Source organism: Phasianus colchicus, chromosome 19, assembly GCF_987193195.1.
Source record: "Phasianus colchicus chromosome 19, bPhaCol1.hap1.1, whole genome shotgun sequence".
Taxonomy (NCBI): Eukaryota; Metazoa; Chordata; class Aves; order Galliformes; family Phasianidae; genus Phasianus; species Phasianus colchicus.
The window spans coordinates 7,321,009-7,336,846 of record NC_143454.1 but is presented as its reverse complement, the minus strand read 5'-3'; the positions used below and the strand labels follow the sequence as shown (position 1 = coordinate 7,336,846).

The 15,838-nt window shown below is 45.6% G+C and overlaps 1 protein-coding gene across 25 annotated transcripts in view; it reads left to right on the top strand.

Annotated features, from left to right (window-relative positions):
* The window catches only part of DNM1 (dynamin 1), a 60,487-nt gene that overhangs the window by 17,935 nt on the left and 26,714 nt on the right, over positions 1 to 15,838 (top strand). For 21 of the 25 annotated variants that reach the window (XR_016458806.1, XR_004168083.2, XR_004168082.2 and 18 more), the window contains exons 2-10: positions 2,492 to 2,565; positions 4,032 to 4,181; positions 4,725 to 4,928; positions 5,438 to 5,536; positions 6,248 to 6,408; positions 6,512 to 6,654; positions 6,738 to 6,873; positions 8,129 to 8,196; positions 8,971 to 9,109. Coding sequence is in view for 12 of the 25 variants with exons in the window: in XM_031601636.2 (XP_031457496.2) it covers positions 2,492 to 2,565; positions 4,032 to 4,181; positions 4,725 to 4,928; positions 5,438 to 5,536; positions 6,248 to 6,408; positions 6,512 to 6,654; positions 6,738 to 6,873; positions 8,129 to 8,196; positions 8,971 to 9,109 (1,174 nt within the window). In the remaining 13 variants the exon portion in view is untranslated. Of the gene's footprint in view, positions 1 to 2,491; positions 2,566 to 4,031; positions 4,182 to 4,724; positions 4,929 to 5,437; positions 5,537 to 6,247; positions 6,409 to 6,511; positions 6,655 to 6,737; positions 6,874 to 8,128; positions 8,197 to 8,970; positions 9,110 to 12,292; positions 12,432 to 15,838 lie in introns of all 25 variants that reach the window. The other 4 variants (XM_090121209.1, XM_031601640.2, XM_090121207.1 and 1 more) reach the window with 1 other exon arrangement.

The following is a 15,838-nucleotide window of genomic DNA, read 5'->3' as shown; positions in this document are numbered from 1 at the left end:
TAACTCATTTAGCTGACTCGTTATGGATTTGGGTAATTAACCTTGAGTTTCACTGGGAAGAGAGACCTCCTGGAGGAGGAGCAATGATGTGGCTTTATTCCTGAAATAACTTACTGTGTATTTATTTCTACTAACTTACTTTAACATTAACATAACTACAGGGGTATGATGCTGCAGGTAGGCAAGCCCAGGCTCCCAAAGTGGGGTAGTATGGAGTTCTGCATGGTGAGAAACTGAGGGAAAACTCCAGTAGTGATATTTGTTATGTAAAGGTTGAACTTAAACAGCGTGCAGTTCTGGGACAAATGACTCTAAAAAGGGAAATATGTAGTTAAAACATGGCCAATTCATATTTCAAAGGATGGGGTTAATAACAAACAGAAATGTGTTGGCTTTATGATCACTGTGCTATTGGAGGTACTCCTGGTATCTCTTCTGCTGTTCAGAGGAAAGCTTATTGAAAAATGACTCCGACTTTTTAAAATCCTCTTTATTTTTTTAGTGTTGTGTCTTTTGTGAGGACGTTGTTGTTGTTTTTCCCTTGCAATAGCCTGGAAGCCACTCGGTTGACGCAGTAAGTGGTTTCAGTTTCCTTTGATGCCAGGATCTGGATGCTGCAGAGGTTTTCTCATCCACCTTTGCTTTGAGCTGTGACAAAAACCATGGAGAAATCGGGTTTGGGACCAAAGCAGAAAGCTTTGGGAAAATGGAGCACATCATCAGGGAGATCCTAATTCCTAAAGGACTCATGCTTATAAATGCAAGTAGTGTTTTTCCTACAGTGAGGTAGAATGTAATGCTGCAAGCTGGAGATCAGTAGCTAGAGTAGTGCCTTCGTGCACTAGAAAGCAAAGTTGTAGTAGAACTATGCCTTTTTCTTACCTACAGTAAAGTAACAATAAATCGGTGCAGCTTGGATTTGTTCTTATGCTAAAAGAACTGATGCAAGAGTAGGACTTTGTCACATATTGACCACAGACATCCATAGGAATGGAGCTGAGACAGCAGAAAACTGCCTGAATGATGCAATGCCTCAAAGATTCCAGGGTTAATCCCGCTGGAATGGAAAAAAAATAGAGCTGTATTTATTTGAAAAACAAATGAAAGATCCCAGTTAACTCCTTGTGTTTCTGGAAATCTAAAATAACGAGAATGGGTTACAGTCTGTGGTAGAGTTTTGTCAGAGGTCACTTTGCAGTAAGCTCAGTAACTTGCAGGAGATATTTTTGAACCACTGGAGGTTGTAGGATGCTCCTTGCTCTCCTTTTGCTTGAAACCACTCTACATCCTTTTATAGTACTCAGTTTAGAGCTGAGGAAAAGGGAAATGCACGTGCTTTCCTACTTCCTTGCAGGTTTACATAAGCCATCAGTGGTGAGACCAGGGGCTGAAATCAAGTCTGCTCACTGCCTGATGTGTTAAAACACAAAAGCTCATTCCTGATCTTCATTTCCATTGTCAGAATTAAGGCTGTGGTGCAGAACACTAAAGGGCATGGATTTCTTTTCCTATAGTTATTACTGAATTGGCAAAATTATGCATTGTCACACCTATCAGTAGGGGGAGGACCGTACCAGAGTGCAAGCAATGCAGGCAGAGCGTCTAACAGAGGTGACACAGTCATGCCACAGACAGCACGTTCTGAAGCAGTGCTTCTCCAGTAGGTAGGGAAGCAAACAGATCGTGTTCACAGTGACTTCTGAAGAGGCACATGAATCAGCTGAGTACTTGGAAACCAGGCCACAAACCAGCAAGGTCATCAGAAGATGTGGTGAGAGTGCCTGGTTTTGCTGAAAGCATTTGGGTTCGAAAAAAGCAAAAGCAAAGGAGAGCTTGGAGCCTGTGGGTGTGAAGTCAGCATTAGGGGATGGGTAACAAAAGGCTTCCTTCCTTCAAAATGACTTGGAAAACTGTAACATTTGGGGTTCTTGTGAATTTAGGAGGCTGCTTTTGCCTTGGCAATATTTGCATTTTCTTAGTTGGGAGAAGCCCTGAGTGGAAGCAAACCTTTAACTGCTATTTATTCTGTTTCAAATAGATGATGTACTGTTTGGGTGCTATCACAGTAGTGTCCTGTGACACCCCAAAGTGTGGGTGATTTTGTTGTAGCTGAGGTAATTGTATTTTGTCAAAAGAAGGCACGGTAGTTTTCAGTCTCTGCTTCAATTTCTCAGCCTGATGACATAGAAATTAATTATTTTCCATTGTACATATAGTGGTATTAATTGGTCTCTCCTGTTAGCCTGGAACTTCATCTGAAGGAGCCTTAACTGCTAGAGACAGGGCTAGTGGGAGCGTGCTGTGAGCATGGGCTTCTTCAGAATGCTCCGTCCTCTTGGGGAAGGGCACTTGGTCTTTTGTGCCTTAGGCTCTGTCAGAGCCATGGCTGGAGTGCCTTGCTGGGACCCACGAGTGCTCATAGAAACAGAAAAGCCGTGGATAGGGAAGGAAACGATCGCTCATTCATCTGAAATTTCCTCTTTCGTTTCAGGGACTTTCTGCCACGTGGCTCTGGCATCGTGACCAGGCGTCCTCTGGTCCTGCAGCTGGTGAACGCCAGCACAGGTATGCAGTGTGTGTCCACGGTGTGCTGCTGGCTTCCCATCCTTGACAGGTCTTATTTCATCAGTGATGCTGCTCAACATCTGATGCGTTAAATGTTCAGAAAGAGAACACTTCTCACTTATTTTGTTTAAATTAAGCAGCTTTTCATGAATACGCTCGTCATGATTTTCCTTTGTCTGTGCAGCTGTGACTCTTCTGAGTGGGTATGACCCAAAAACTAGAGGAACTTGCTTATAGCCCCACGAAATAAGGGGGTGGGATGATTCTAGTGCACTTAAAATCAAGTATGAGAACGCTGGGATCTGAAGAGGAATTCCTGCAGAGTTCTGTGACTGGAATTGTGGGCTGTTCACTGCTTTGGCTGCTGCTTGCGGAGTGCTTTCATTACTGTTCCCTTCAAGCATGAGATCTCATTGAGGAGTTGGCAAGAGACCGTTTCAAGGTGTTCTTCCTCCCTTGTCAGGTGGACCTGACCTGTTTACAACAGTCCTCTAGACTACCATAATGAAGCAACTTGACTTGTGAGGACTTTTCGCTTGAAATGGAGGGTTCTTGAATTGGTTAACATATTCAAAGACCAAAAAAACCCCACCAAAATGAACACAAAAACCTACCAAGCAATTCAAAACTATGTCAGAAGGGCTTTTTGTTACTTTGAAACTCCTTTGAGTCTGTTCTCATCATCACAGAATCACAGAATTGCCAGGGTTGGAAGGAACCTCAAGGATCATGAATCTCCAACCCCCCTGCCACACGCAGGGCCACCAACCATTCCACCTAATGCTAGACCAGGCTGCCCAGGGCCCCATCCAATCTGGCCTTGAACACCTCCAGGGACGGGGCATCCACAACTTCCCTGGGCAGCTGTTCCAGCACCTCACCACTCTCTCCGTAAAGAATTTCCCCCTGATGTCCAGCCTAAATCTCCCTTCCCTCAGCTTAAAACCATTTCCCCTTGTCCTGCTGTCACTCACCCTTTCAAAGAGTTGATTCCCCTCCTCTTTGTAGGCTCCCTTTAGGTACTGAAAGGCTGCAGTCATGTCATGCAACTGTTATTTACTTCCACTATTTTAATACAGAGCTGCTCCAAGTTCTTGTCAATACAATATTTCCCAGTCCATCTGTGGAAGTTGCAGGTCTGTGTTAAGCTTGCTTAATATCAATAAAGTCTTGGGTTATTTCTTGAATGAACATGAGTGAGGATGCAAACTCTGAGACCAGAGCTGGACTGGGAAGGTCTTGGGCTTGTAGATGCTCTCAGATGTTGCTGCAACTGTGGCTGCAGTAATTTCTTTGTCAACCACATAGGATCTAGGGAGAAAGACCCTTCCTTGCCACACTTATCCCTTTAACTGTTCTTATGTTTCTTTTTAATCCAGGACTTTTTATTAAACTTCTGGCTGTGAGGTTGTTCTTTTTTTTTCACTTGTGTGACTGTTTCTAACTCTCTGCTTCTGTTTTGACAGAATATGGAGAGTTCCTGCACTGCAAAGGAAAGAAATTCACAGATTTTGAGGAGATCCGTTTGGAGATTGAGGCTGAAACGGATCGTGTTACTGGCTCCAACAAAGGGATTTCCCCAGTGCCCATCAACCTCAGAGTCTATTCTCCTCATGGTGAGTCTTAATGCAGTCTCTGAAGTCAGGGGGTAGATGGGGCAGATTGCTGTTCTGTCATAATGTAAATACAGAATAAGATGAAATGGAATGTGAATTTTCTTTTTTTGACTTAAATCCCCACATGCCTGGGCTATGGTGCATCACACTGCCAGTCTGCTATGTTTCTAGAAGGGCTTTGCCTGCCAGTTGAAGTATCTGGCTACAAGCAGAACTATTCTTAGAGAGAACTGATGCATGTGCAGAAACTTCTTCCTTAAAAGACTTTATTGCATCAGTGTGGACCTTCCTGTAAAAAGACCTGCAGTCTCTCTCTGTTCTCTGGGGAAATAAATGAATCACTGACAATACAACTAATAGCAGTTAGCAAATAGTTATTGCTCAACTTTAACAAAATGGATTTGAAAAACTTTGTGCTTCTGAGTTGTATGCTTTTGTTATGCCTGTAACACACTGAAGGCACTAAAGCTATGAATGTTCCTTATAGACCAGAACATCCAACCTTAACACTCACTTGTTCCATCTCCTGTTTCCTGCGTGCAGTCCTGAACCTGACGTTGGTGGATCTACCAGGCATGACCAAAGTCCCGGTGGGGGATCAGCCCCCTGACATAGAGTTCCAGATCCGAGATATGCTTATGCAGTTTGTCACCAAAGAGAATTGCCTCATCCTGGCAGTGTCCCCAGCCAACTCTGATTTGGCCAATTCTGATGCCCTGAAGGTTGCGAAGGAGGTGGATCCTCAAGGTAAGTCTCTTGTTTTAGTGTGGCATTACTAACCAGCAGCCTTATTCTCCAGGCTGTGATTAGCTCGGCATTTTTAGTCTCCTGTCTATTGTCTTAGGTGGTATCTTCACCAACATATGCCCTTCTGAGAGGTGGCTTTGAGCTACTCTAATAGAAACTGTATTATTTCCCATTTCTTTTTTTGAGCCCTGTTTCTGAAGAGGTTGAGGGTTTCCCTCCCTTCACATCGGTCATCTATGTTCTGCCTGGAGAAAAGTAGGAAAATCTTCCCTAAAATCCATCTCTGTGGTAAAAAACACCTGAGTATTTGAACAGGGTATAGCTGAGAACTGACCTCTGTTACCTGGTCTGCTGTTGTGACCTCTTGACTATTATGGGAACTGTGACATTTGAGCTCAAGAGCCCTTGAGTAGCTAAGCTGGGCAATTTGTAAGCTTTCTGAACAAAGGAAGATATTACACAGTTATTTACTTGATCAGCTATGTCATATTCTACTTTTTTTTATTAAGGGCAACGCACTATTGGAGTCATCACTAAGCTGGATCTTATGGATGAAGGAACTGATGCTAGAGATGTATTAGAAAATAAATTACTTCCCCTTCGCAGAGGTATGTTTCCTCGTGCTTTGTTCATGATCTTCCTTCATTTCTCTTGTATAAGGTATCCTTGTCTCATTCCTTTTCTTCAGTGTTACTGGAACATCTGTTATGATGTGTTCTTAAGCCATCTCTGTTCCAAGCCGGAATTGAGAAGCTGAGGAATAGGCATGAGTCATGCTTAAGAAAAAGTAACTTTTAGGTATTTGTATCTTGATAGGTAGTGCTAGCAGAAGCATAACCCCATGCTCTTATCTTTACTTTCTTCATTATATTTAATAGGCAAGCTGCAAAAATGGGATTCCTGTACTACTCCCCCCCAGTTCTCTTATTTGATGAGATTACTGTAGTGTATCATGTGAAATCACATTGGCCTGTGCTGTGCTATGTGCTGTACATAGCTGTAATGAAATACCTATCCTAAGGACGTGAAGGGAGAAGTCTTGAATGGAAGTAGGGTGTTCTATGTGACTGGGGAAACAGTAATCAATAAGCCAATTCTCAGTTGCATAGTGGCGTTTCTGTCCTGCATAAATACCAAAGTTCCAAACCCTGAGTCACACAGAAGGAATTCCAATTTTAAACTCTTCTGGTTGGTCCCTAATTGTTTCCCTTAAAATTTCCCATTTCCAGTGTTGTTTCCTGGGTAGTTTCCTTCTCAGCCTGAGCCTCACTTGCATTTTCATTCTTGCAAACGCCTGATCTTTAATCCCATTCCTGCAGGTTACATTGGTGTAGTCAACAGAAGTCAGAAGGACATTGATGGCAAGAAGGACATTCAGGCAGCTCTGGCTGCAGAGAGAAAGTTCTTTCTCTCCCACCCAGCCTACAGACACATGGCTGATCGTATGGGAACCCCCTACCTGCAGAAAGTATTGAACCAGGTACCATCACCAGTTGAGAACTGCTGCCCACTGTGCCCTTTATTCTGGGATAGCAACATAGCAAACTTCTCCCAATATCATCTTAAACCTTCTTCCTGTACAGCAATTGACCAACCACATCCGTGACACCCTGCCAGGGCTGCGGAACAAGCTGCAGAGCCAGCTTCTCTCCATTGAGAAGGAGGTGGAGGAGTATAAGAACTTTCGCCCTGATGACCCTGCTCGCAAGACCAAAGCTCTGCTTCAGTGAGTGGCCTTCACTGCATGTACCTCCCTGGGAAAGACTGCCTAGCTATGTCTTCTACTTTCTGCTTTCTGTCTTTGTTTAGGATGGTCCAGCAGTTTGCTGTGGACTTTGAGAAACGCATTGAAGGCTCTGGAGACCAAATTGATACCTATGAGCTGTCAGGAGGAGCCAGAATTAACCGCATCTTCCATGAACGTTTCCCCTTTGAGCTGGTGAAGGTACTGTTTCTCTGTATGCTGAGATCCTCTCTCTCCTTTCTTGCTGATTTTCCCCTTTTCCTTCCTGTTTTCTTGCTACTTTTTACATGTTTCACCATCTATTTTCCCTCTCTTTTGACTTTTAATATTTGATGTTGTCACCTTATTTTTACTTCTGGTTGTTTCTGTTGTTGGAACCTTCCCATAATATTCTTCTCTCTTAATTCCTGTCCTTGTGAGACAACTTTGCTTTTTTTTCCATCCCCCAGTTAATATTTCTTTTCCTTAACTCCTAAGGCAGTGCAAAATAACTTTCTTTTAACACAGACAATAGTGCATTAATGTCAGGATGTTCCTGCAGATATGTACTTTGAGTAGCATATAAGTGCAAACAGCTTTGAAACTTGTATTGCCATGATCTCAGGCACCAAACTGGGCCTAAATCTGCCCTAATGCATTTGCAAGAGGCAGGAAAGAGGATGTAGATATACTTGGCCTTACTTTTTGCCTCTCCTCTATGGAAATGGCATACGCCCTGCTCTACAGATGTCATAGCTATAGCTGAAGAGGATCTGGGCAGACTGGATGTGGCTCTGGGCAGACTGGTCTAATGGCTGGCATCCCTGCCCATGGCAGGGAGGTTGAAACTAAATGATCATTGAGGTCCTTTTCAACCCAGGCCATTCTATGAATGAGGTTTCCTGGATGGCCAAGTATACTAACCTGATCAGAAGTGATAGAGAAAAACTTTTAATGTCTGTTTGAAAACATTAAAAGCCAAAACATTCTTCTCCCCTGTCTTCTGCATTTTGCTGTTTCTTTTTTCATTTAAATTCCTTATTAGTGTAATACAAGAGCCTGCCTTGTATTAGATGATGCAATTCTATATGTGAATTTTAAATCTCTTGGAGGCGTTTGCTGGAAAACAGCTGCCAAGACCTCACATTAAGCCTCAGGAGACAAAACAGTTTGTTTTGGAAAGCAATCTGGTGCTTCAATCCTATTGCTTTATCTCTAAGTAGTTCCTTGGGAGCTGCTGGGAGGCTGGCACCTGTAAATGCAGGCCCTTAGCTATTCTTATCTGTACGTTTTTGTCCAGGATGTCTGTTTTGGCAATACAAGCTTTATGGCTGGACTCTGCATCCAACATCTAGGCTAACATTCACCTGTCACGTGATACTGGCACAGGACCTCTTTTCTGTAAAGAGTGCTGTTACGTGTGCTGGGGTTGTGCAAACATCAGCCTGTTTCTGATAAAAACTCTCTCTTGGTGCAGATGGAGTTTGATGAGAAGGAGCTGCGACGAGAGATCAGCTACGCCATCAAGAACATCCATGGTATCAGGCACGTATCATGCACTAGGCAGACCACTGGCTGCGTAGTCTTGTAAATACCTCTAGACCTTCCCAATGGAGTTGAAGACTTCAGAGGTACGGTAGGTCAGCTACAAGGGAGAGAACTTCCTTGGACACCCTGGTGGTTTGAATCTGGGAACAGGGACGAAGTAGCTTGATTTCTGTTTCCATGTGAAAATTGCAGAAGCCTGAAAGGTAACACAGCTTTGGTGACTAGTTTTGTCCCTCTTTGTTTCTACGTAAGAAAGGACTGAGGGATGCAAGCCCATACTGCTACTTCACTGAGTTTTAAATGTTGGTTTTCACATTATGCTTCCATTTTTACCAACATCCAAAACAGTTGCTGGCCTTGAGCACCACCTCCTCTGGAGATCTGAGGGAGCATTAGGGTGCCCATCCCAGCAGCCCCAGGGATTGAGTCCCAGGGCACAGTCAGCAAATACAGTTGCATTCCCTCAGTGAAGGTTAACTGCCAGAAAGTGCAGTCCTGGGACACTGAGTGTTTCTGGGAAGGTGACCAGGATCTGGTGCCTGTTGTCCAACTGGGATCCATTTTGCCCTTACGTGCTCCTCTGTGGAGGTGCCAAGCATCCCTGTTTTCTCTGGACTCCAGGACTGGTCAGAGGGGTACGATGCTCCCAGCCCTGTGTGCGGGGTTTCAGTGGTGGTGGTGCCTACTCTGAGATACGTGTGTAACGTGACGTTCTCCTTGCCCCTTCTCCCCCCCTCCTGCCTTGTCTTGTCCCCTACCCTGGGTGTTTAGAACCGGTCTCTTCACACCCGACATGGCCTTTGAGACCATTGTGAAAAAGCAGGTGAAGAAGATTAAAGAGCCTTGCCTGAAATGCGTGGACATGGTTATTTCGGAGTTAATCAATACCGTTAGACAGTGCACCAAGAAGGTAACTGGAGGCAGCATGGAGCTGGCACCTTCCACCCCTCTCTCTGGCTGCGGCACAGCATTGTGACCGGGGCAGGGATTTGCCTGCAGCGGCACTCGGTGTTTCTAACCACCTCCTCAGCATGACTAGACCTGAGCGGTACCAGCCTGGGACGATCCAGCCAACAAGCCAAACAGAAAGGGAAGCACTGTGAAACGTGGGCAGTGGGCTTGTTCCTGAAATGCTTCAGAACAGAGGGGTACTGGAGATGTCCCCTCTGTGCCTCCAAGTCCCTAGCATGGCTCCTGATTCCTTCCTAAGCCATGGGTATTTCTTATGGGGCCACATTTGACTTAAATTTAAAGTGAGTTTATTTTCCAAGCCAGAAACTGGGATTTAAATTTTGTTCCCTCTGCTCTCTTAGAAGTAGGAGGGTTAATCCCAAACAAGCCTTTGGTATCAGGGCAGAGTACTCCTGGCTGGGTGTGTGGGGCTGAACTTCAGAGGCTACAGTGGTTATGGGGAAGCGTTCCTGTGGTGTTTGGCTTGGTTTTTGGTTGGCTTGGTCCATATCCTGTTCTGGAAGAGCAGCACATGGCTGAGAAGGATCAAGTTAGGAAAGTCAATCCACCTTTGGACTCTTCAAGAGGGCTCCAGGCTTCATCATTTGGGATTCATGTTGGTATTTATTGGAGCATGGGGAAGGAGCATGCCTTAATTCTGCTCTCTGGATGCAGAAGCTTTTGTTTCTGAGGCTGGGGTTGAAAAGCAGCAAGATAGGAAGATATGTGCCATTCCTCTCAGCCATGGCTTGCTGCTTCAGCCAGGGCTGGCTGCTGGTGAAAAGACACTCGAGTTAGGATGGGAGCATGGGCGCTGGAGACTGGAATCACCACGGGCTGTTCACGTGCAGGTAAATGGGCATTGCAGGAGTGTCTGGAGCTACCTTGTCCCTGCAAGCGTGGGGAGAGGTGCCCAAGTGGTGATAGCTGCCATCACTTGCAGAGATGCCTAGCCTTTAGGGCCCAGAGTCCCTGTAGAAGGGCTCAGGCATGCAGACACGCTCTTTGCCCCCTGGGACAGCCTGGAAGAGCAAAGCAGATGCAGGGAGTTTGCTCAGGTTTCTAGTGTGCTGGAGGAGCTTTCTTTTTCTGTCCTGCTGTTCTTTCTTGGGGTGTGTGACTGTGGGGAGCACCCAGAAAATTGCCATTAGAGCCTGGTGACAGGTAAGCACAGGCCCTCAGGCTGCCAAGTATCCAGAGTTGCCTGCTAACTGGATCAGAAGGGCTCTCCTTTTTGTGCCCTCTGAAACTTCTCTTGGATTGTTCTTCATCCATCAGTTACTGTTCAAAATCTCCCACTCATTGTCTGTGTTTGCCCCCTTCCATACATTTCCCACTTTTCTTCATCATTTTTGTTCCTTCTTTACTGATGATTCTAATAGTGAAGGGACTGTCTGTTCTGACAGCAGCAGGTTCCTCCAAGTCATCAGGTGGTGAGTTCAGCAGGCTGGGAGATGGGGGGGATGTAGAGACCACAGGAATGTGAAGGGGGAATGGCAAAGGCTGAGGATCCGTGTTCCACTTTAGCATCGATCCCACTGCTAAGAATTTGGCTGACTGCAGTGCTGGTTGCTGTGTGTGCCAGTAGTCATGGTTACAGTTTTCCATTTCAGGAAACAATATCATCATTCAGGTGGTACGTAGGTATGTGAGGGCAGTGATTTTATTTTATTTTTTTTTGGTTGTGTGGGTTTTTGTTTGTTTGTGTGAGGACCCATGAGCCTGGCCTTCAGAGCAGTGCACACAGTGCTGGGTTAGCAGGCTGCTGGACGTGTAGGAATAGCTGCTAGGTCTGAGGGCATGAACAGAGCTTCAGGAGTACCTTGGGTTTGTTCTGAATGGGCTGCTCTGACAGCTTGAGAGGGTGCTGGGTGAAGCTAAGTCCTGTGGTGTACTCTAAACCTCTTTGCTGCTTAAAAGGCAGATTACTGTTGGTCCTATAGCTTGTTGAAGAGTGTTATCAAGTGGTGTTGCTTGGGGTTTTGCAGATGTTATCTATAGGAATACAAAGAGGTACATAACTGATTTTTAAATGGAGTGGTGTTTATAATTAGCTCTGAGTTGTCAGCTGTATGCACCCCAGGTTTGACTAGGAGCTGCACCTTTGTAATAGCAGGATTCCATTCCTGTGTCAAAGGCACATCATCCCCCTGAAAGCACTCAGAACTATATTATGCTGCGTCACAGAGAGCACCTGGTAGAAGCTCTAAAGCATTAAAGATGTGCTGGAGAAACATCTTTGGATGCAGTAGTAGTCTCAAGACAACATGTTGTTTTGTAACTGCAGTTTCTGTGGTCTTTCTGCTGTGCCATAGTGGAGCCCCTGAGGATACAGACCACTTCATACAGTGTCAATGGCATGGAATACCTCCATATAAACCTCAGCAGGCCTGTACTGGGTCTGGTGCCATAGGTTGGCTGGTGCAGGATATGCTTTGTACAGCTGTGCATGCCCTGTAGCTTGTTTGTATTTCCTAAGCATTGGCTACATCTGGTCTTACTGAGGAGTTATCTGTTGCCAGGAAGGCGAGTAAGGCAAATGATGCTCTGTAAATGGAGTGTTTTATCTGAATCTCTGAGGCATATCCATTCCATTCAGTCCTCCAGCCAGCACAAGATGCAAATGACAAATCTTTGAGTCTTAGCTTAGCTCCTGTGCAGGCCTGGAATAGCATGGAAAGGATAACCACGGTGTGAAGTAGAGGGGAATGCCTGAGACAAGGGGAAACAAAGCATGGTGAGCCTGTAGGGAAGAGTCAGCGGCTCATTGTGGCAAGCAGCTCTATCTTAAAATCTGAATGAGCTTTTCTTCAGGAAGAGGTCATTTGATCCCTGGGGGTTGCCATCCATTCATCTTGCTCTTCACAGCCCACCATTTCACCAGCCCAGGTGCTTCCACCTCCTTCCCTCTGCCACATCCATTTGCCTGTAGACTCTCACGATACTTGGCAGTGAACAGGCCCCATAGCGATGCTCACCTGGTTCAGTAAGCTAATGGAGTGAACCAAAATCTCACTTCTCATTTTGCCTTGTTTTCTCTCTTTTCCCTTTTCCTTCCTTCTCTTTCCTTCCTCCTCTGCTCTTTCTCTGCTTCGCTCTCTTCTTCCTCGTTGCTTCCTCCCACCCTGCCCCTGCCATGCAGAACGGGTCTCTTCACGCCTGACCTCGCTTTTGAAGCCATAGTGAAAAAGCAGGTGCAGAAGTTGAAGGAGCCAAGTCTGAAGTGTGTGGATATGGTAGTGAGTGAGCTCACATCCACCATCAGAAAGTGTAGCGAAAAGGTAAAGAAACAAAAAACGCTAAGAAAGGTCAACGCCCAGCCCCTTCCCACACACATTTGTGCCGATTCTCTGCACACACCACAGCACCAATGGCAAACCTAGGGAGAGAGGAGGGATGTAAAGGTGCTCTGAAGGACAGCAACCACCTGCAGGCATTGGTGCAGGTTCGAAGCAGTGGATCAGGAGCAGTGGGCATTAGCTGATGGGCTCTTTGGCTGAGATGTGGGCTAGGGCCCAGTGGTTCCTCTGTACTGCGCCCTTTTCCTTTCTGTGTCTCAGTGGTGTTCAGCTCAGTGTGGAACAGGCCCTTTACTGTGCCAGTCCCTGCATATTTGGAGTGCCTTACTTGTTTTTGCTGGGACCCCCTCCCTAAAAATTCTACGTAGGAGAAGGGAAAAGAGCCAGAGGGAGTAAACTTGTGTCCCCCCGCGGCATGAGTATCAGCAGGCCTCACCTTGCCTAAAGAACACTGTGCACAAAGCAGCAATCAATTCAAGCTTGAAGCACAAGCTATTCTCCAGCAGATGCACAGAGTAAACAGAATACTGACCCAAGAGACTTGGTGGGGAAAAGCTTTTCCATGCATGACTCCCGTTACATCATTCTCCTGCTGGTACCTCACTCCATGGACTGTGCTCAGTGGAGGTAGTGTGGACACTTTCCCTTTTACACTGCAAAGCATAGGAGGTGAGGCTTTAGGGGGCAGTTTGAAGGGACACTGCCATAGGTGTCAGGTGCACATTTGCGTAGGGCTGGGGCAGCAGTGGGTCTGCCTCCCAGGACAGCTTTGTCCAGGAGGGGGCACCACGTGCCTCCTGAAAATCAGGACAGATGTGGCAATTAATTTGTGTTAAATTTCTGAGCAAGTGGCCAGAAATATGTCTGGCACAGCAGTAGCGTATTCTGGGAACTGAGTTGCAAGGGCTGTTTCTCTAGTTATTTTAAGCCTTGAAAATTGCATTTCTGTTCTTGCAGACGCCATCCATACAGCCTCAAATTGGGAAGGAAGGGAAGATAACTGATATGAGCTCAGTCGGTGTGGGAGCTAAGCTGATGAGGCCTGGTTGTGCTTAGGTTGTGCTGACCTCCATTAAGGAGACATCTTTGTGCCCTGAGCTTTGCCCACTGTACTTCTTAAAGACTGCTGCTGTTGCCAAACAGCTGTGGCCAGGCAGAGTGGCTCCAGTTCAGCCTGTTCTTCTTATGGGTTTTATTTGATGGCTTTGGCTTCTTTGGCACTATTATCTGTATCTGACAGAAGATGGCCCCTGTAGTGGTATAGGGGGAAGAATCATGAGAACACCACCGACTGAATCCCAGCTGTGTTATTGGGTCATACTGTTAGTGGCTTGACAGCCAGAGCTGTGTAGATTTTAACCCGTGATGTTGTGGAGGACCCATGGGTGATACATTCAGAAGTGTTGCAACCAAAATATTTCCTACAAAAACAAAAAAAAGTGATGGTAGGGTGTTGTAGGAAGCTAATGGTTGTAATAAAATTTAGCCAGGAGGCTGGAGAGGCAAATGTTAGAGATGAGTGACTCTATGAGAAGTAATTGCTTGAATTATTATATCTAGTGATGGTAATATTGGGGGAAAAAAAAAAACAAAGCCAAACACAAAAGGAAGGCTTTAATAATATTTAAATAGAAATGTCTATGTGTGGTAAGAAGGCTTATCTTGCCTGCTTCTCACTCTGAAAGAGGGTAGAAAGCCAGATCTCTGAAACTGCCATAGACCCTTTTGGTTAGGAACCAGTGTCAGGTGGGTTCTGATGGCTTCAGACAAAGGCTAATAACTGCACAGGGGCATTAACTGATTCACAGTGTTTATCTTGCATGTTATAGCCCTAGCTGCTTCACCTGGATGAGAGCATGCCCTATTAGGGGAGGCATCTGGAAAAGGCTACTTCAGGACTGATGCTAATTGTAAGGTAACACTCAGCCCACTGTGGTGTGGATTGATGCTGCCTTTCAGATGTCAAAACCAAACCTTTGAACCAAGCCCTGCAAGGCTTCATGAAAGGAAGGCAGCTTGGGCTAACACCTTTTGAATTAGCTGAGCAGTCCTGTAGCCTTGGTTTGTTGCTGTCCTGAACTATTGTGTGGTGTTGTTTGTGTGCTGTCGCTATTATTTCATTTCACCCCAGATGGTGAAGAAATCTTTGTGTGTGGTTAATAAAGCTGCATAGATGGAATAATACGAGAGGGCTAACAAAGAATGTAGGCAAGCCCATCTGTTCCTTGTGTGCAATGGAAGCACAGCTTTCCTGTCTGAAGAGAGATTTGCAGCTGATTGTCAGTAGGTTATTAAAGCTGAGGGCTGAAGCACAGGTTGCCATTAACAGGCATCTCTGCCTGGTCTGATCCTGAGCTTCTTCCAGTGGGCTAAATGGAGAGCAGCTCCAAAATCAACAGAAGGCTGGTACAGTACAAGCACACAGAGCCTTAGTTTTGGGAAGATAGCATCCTAGCCAGTGTCGTTCCAAAAGCAGGAACTTCTGTGCCAGACTGCACTGCAGCATCTCGCAAATGCAGGGAAGGCCTTGCAAGTCAGCATCCCTTCAGCTGAAGGTCGATCTTCAGTGTGCTGGCATGGACCTGGAATGTGCAGAGAAAGGAGCTAAAAAATGTTGGAACAAAATGGTTTTCAAAGAGGGCTGTGAGCTTGTATTTGATCAAACAGGAAAATCCAGCTGAAACAGAATTGAAAACTTGCTCGAACTGTGATGTGATCCCAGGCTGACAGACTTAACCCCTTGAAGGGTCCCTGCTCTCCTGTCTTTCAGAGTCATGGCATTTCTGGGTGCTGTTCATACTGCTGATAACTCCTTGTCCCTCTATGCCCTATTGCATGTTCCCTGGTGGCTGTGATATCTTGTGGCTTGTCTGTGTCACATTTCTTTGCCTGCCCTTGCTTCTCCTATGCATGCTTGGGGCTAGAATCTGCTGCTGCATGGGAACTAATGCTGTCAATTTATTTTTGCACATTAATGTTGCTGGATGACCTGGGTTCTGAATAAACCATAACGTGTTTTCTTTGTCTGTCTTTGGAATGGAGGGGGGTGGGGGTGGCAGGGAGAGGGTTGATGTGTGTTTTGTTTGACTTTTTTTTTTTCATTTGAAGCAAAAAAGCTGGGACTTGCTTAGAGAATTTCCAACTTCCTGTTTTTCTGTTTGACATAACTTTCCTATTTATCCTTTGCCAACCCTCCTTTCCCCCAAGGAAACAGGAAGCTTTGCTTGTGTGTATCTATGAAGCAACCAGCTGCCCGACCCATAAAGCCCATGGAGAACACCCAGTTTGCACTTCCAAGACAAAGTGGTGATGGGGAACACTGACTCTTGCTTTTTTTTCCTGCCTCTGCAAAGTCTCTGGTGTTCAAAACAAGCTCCACATTTGAAAAT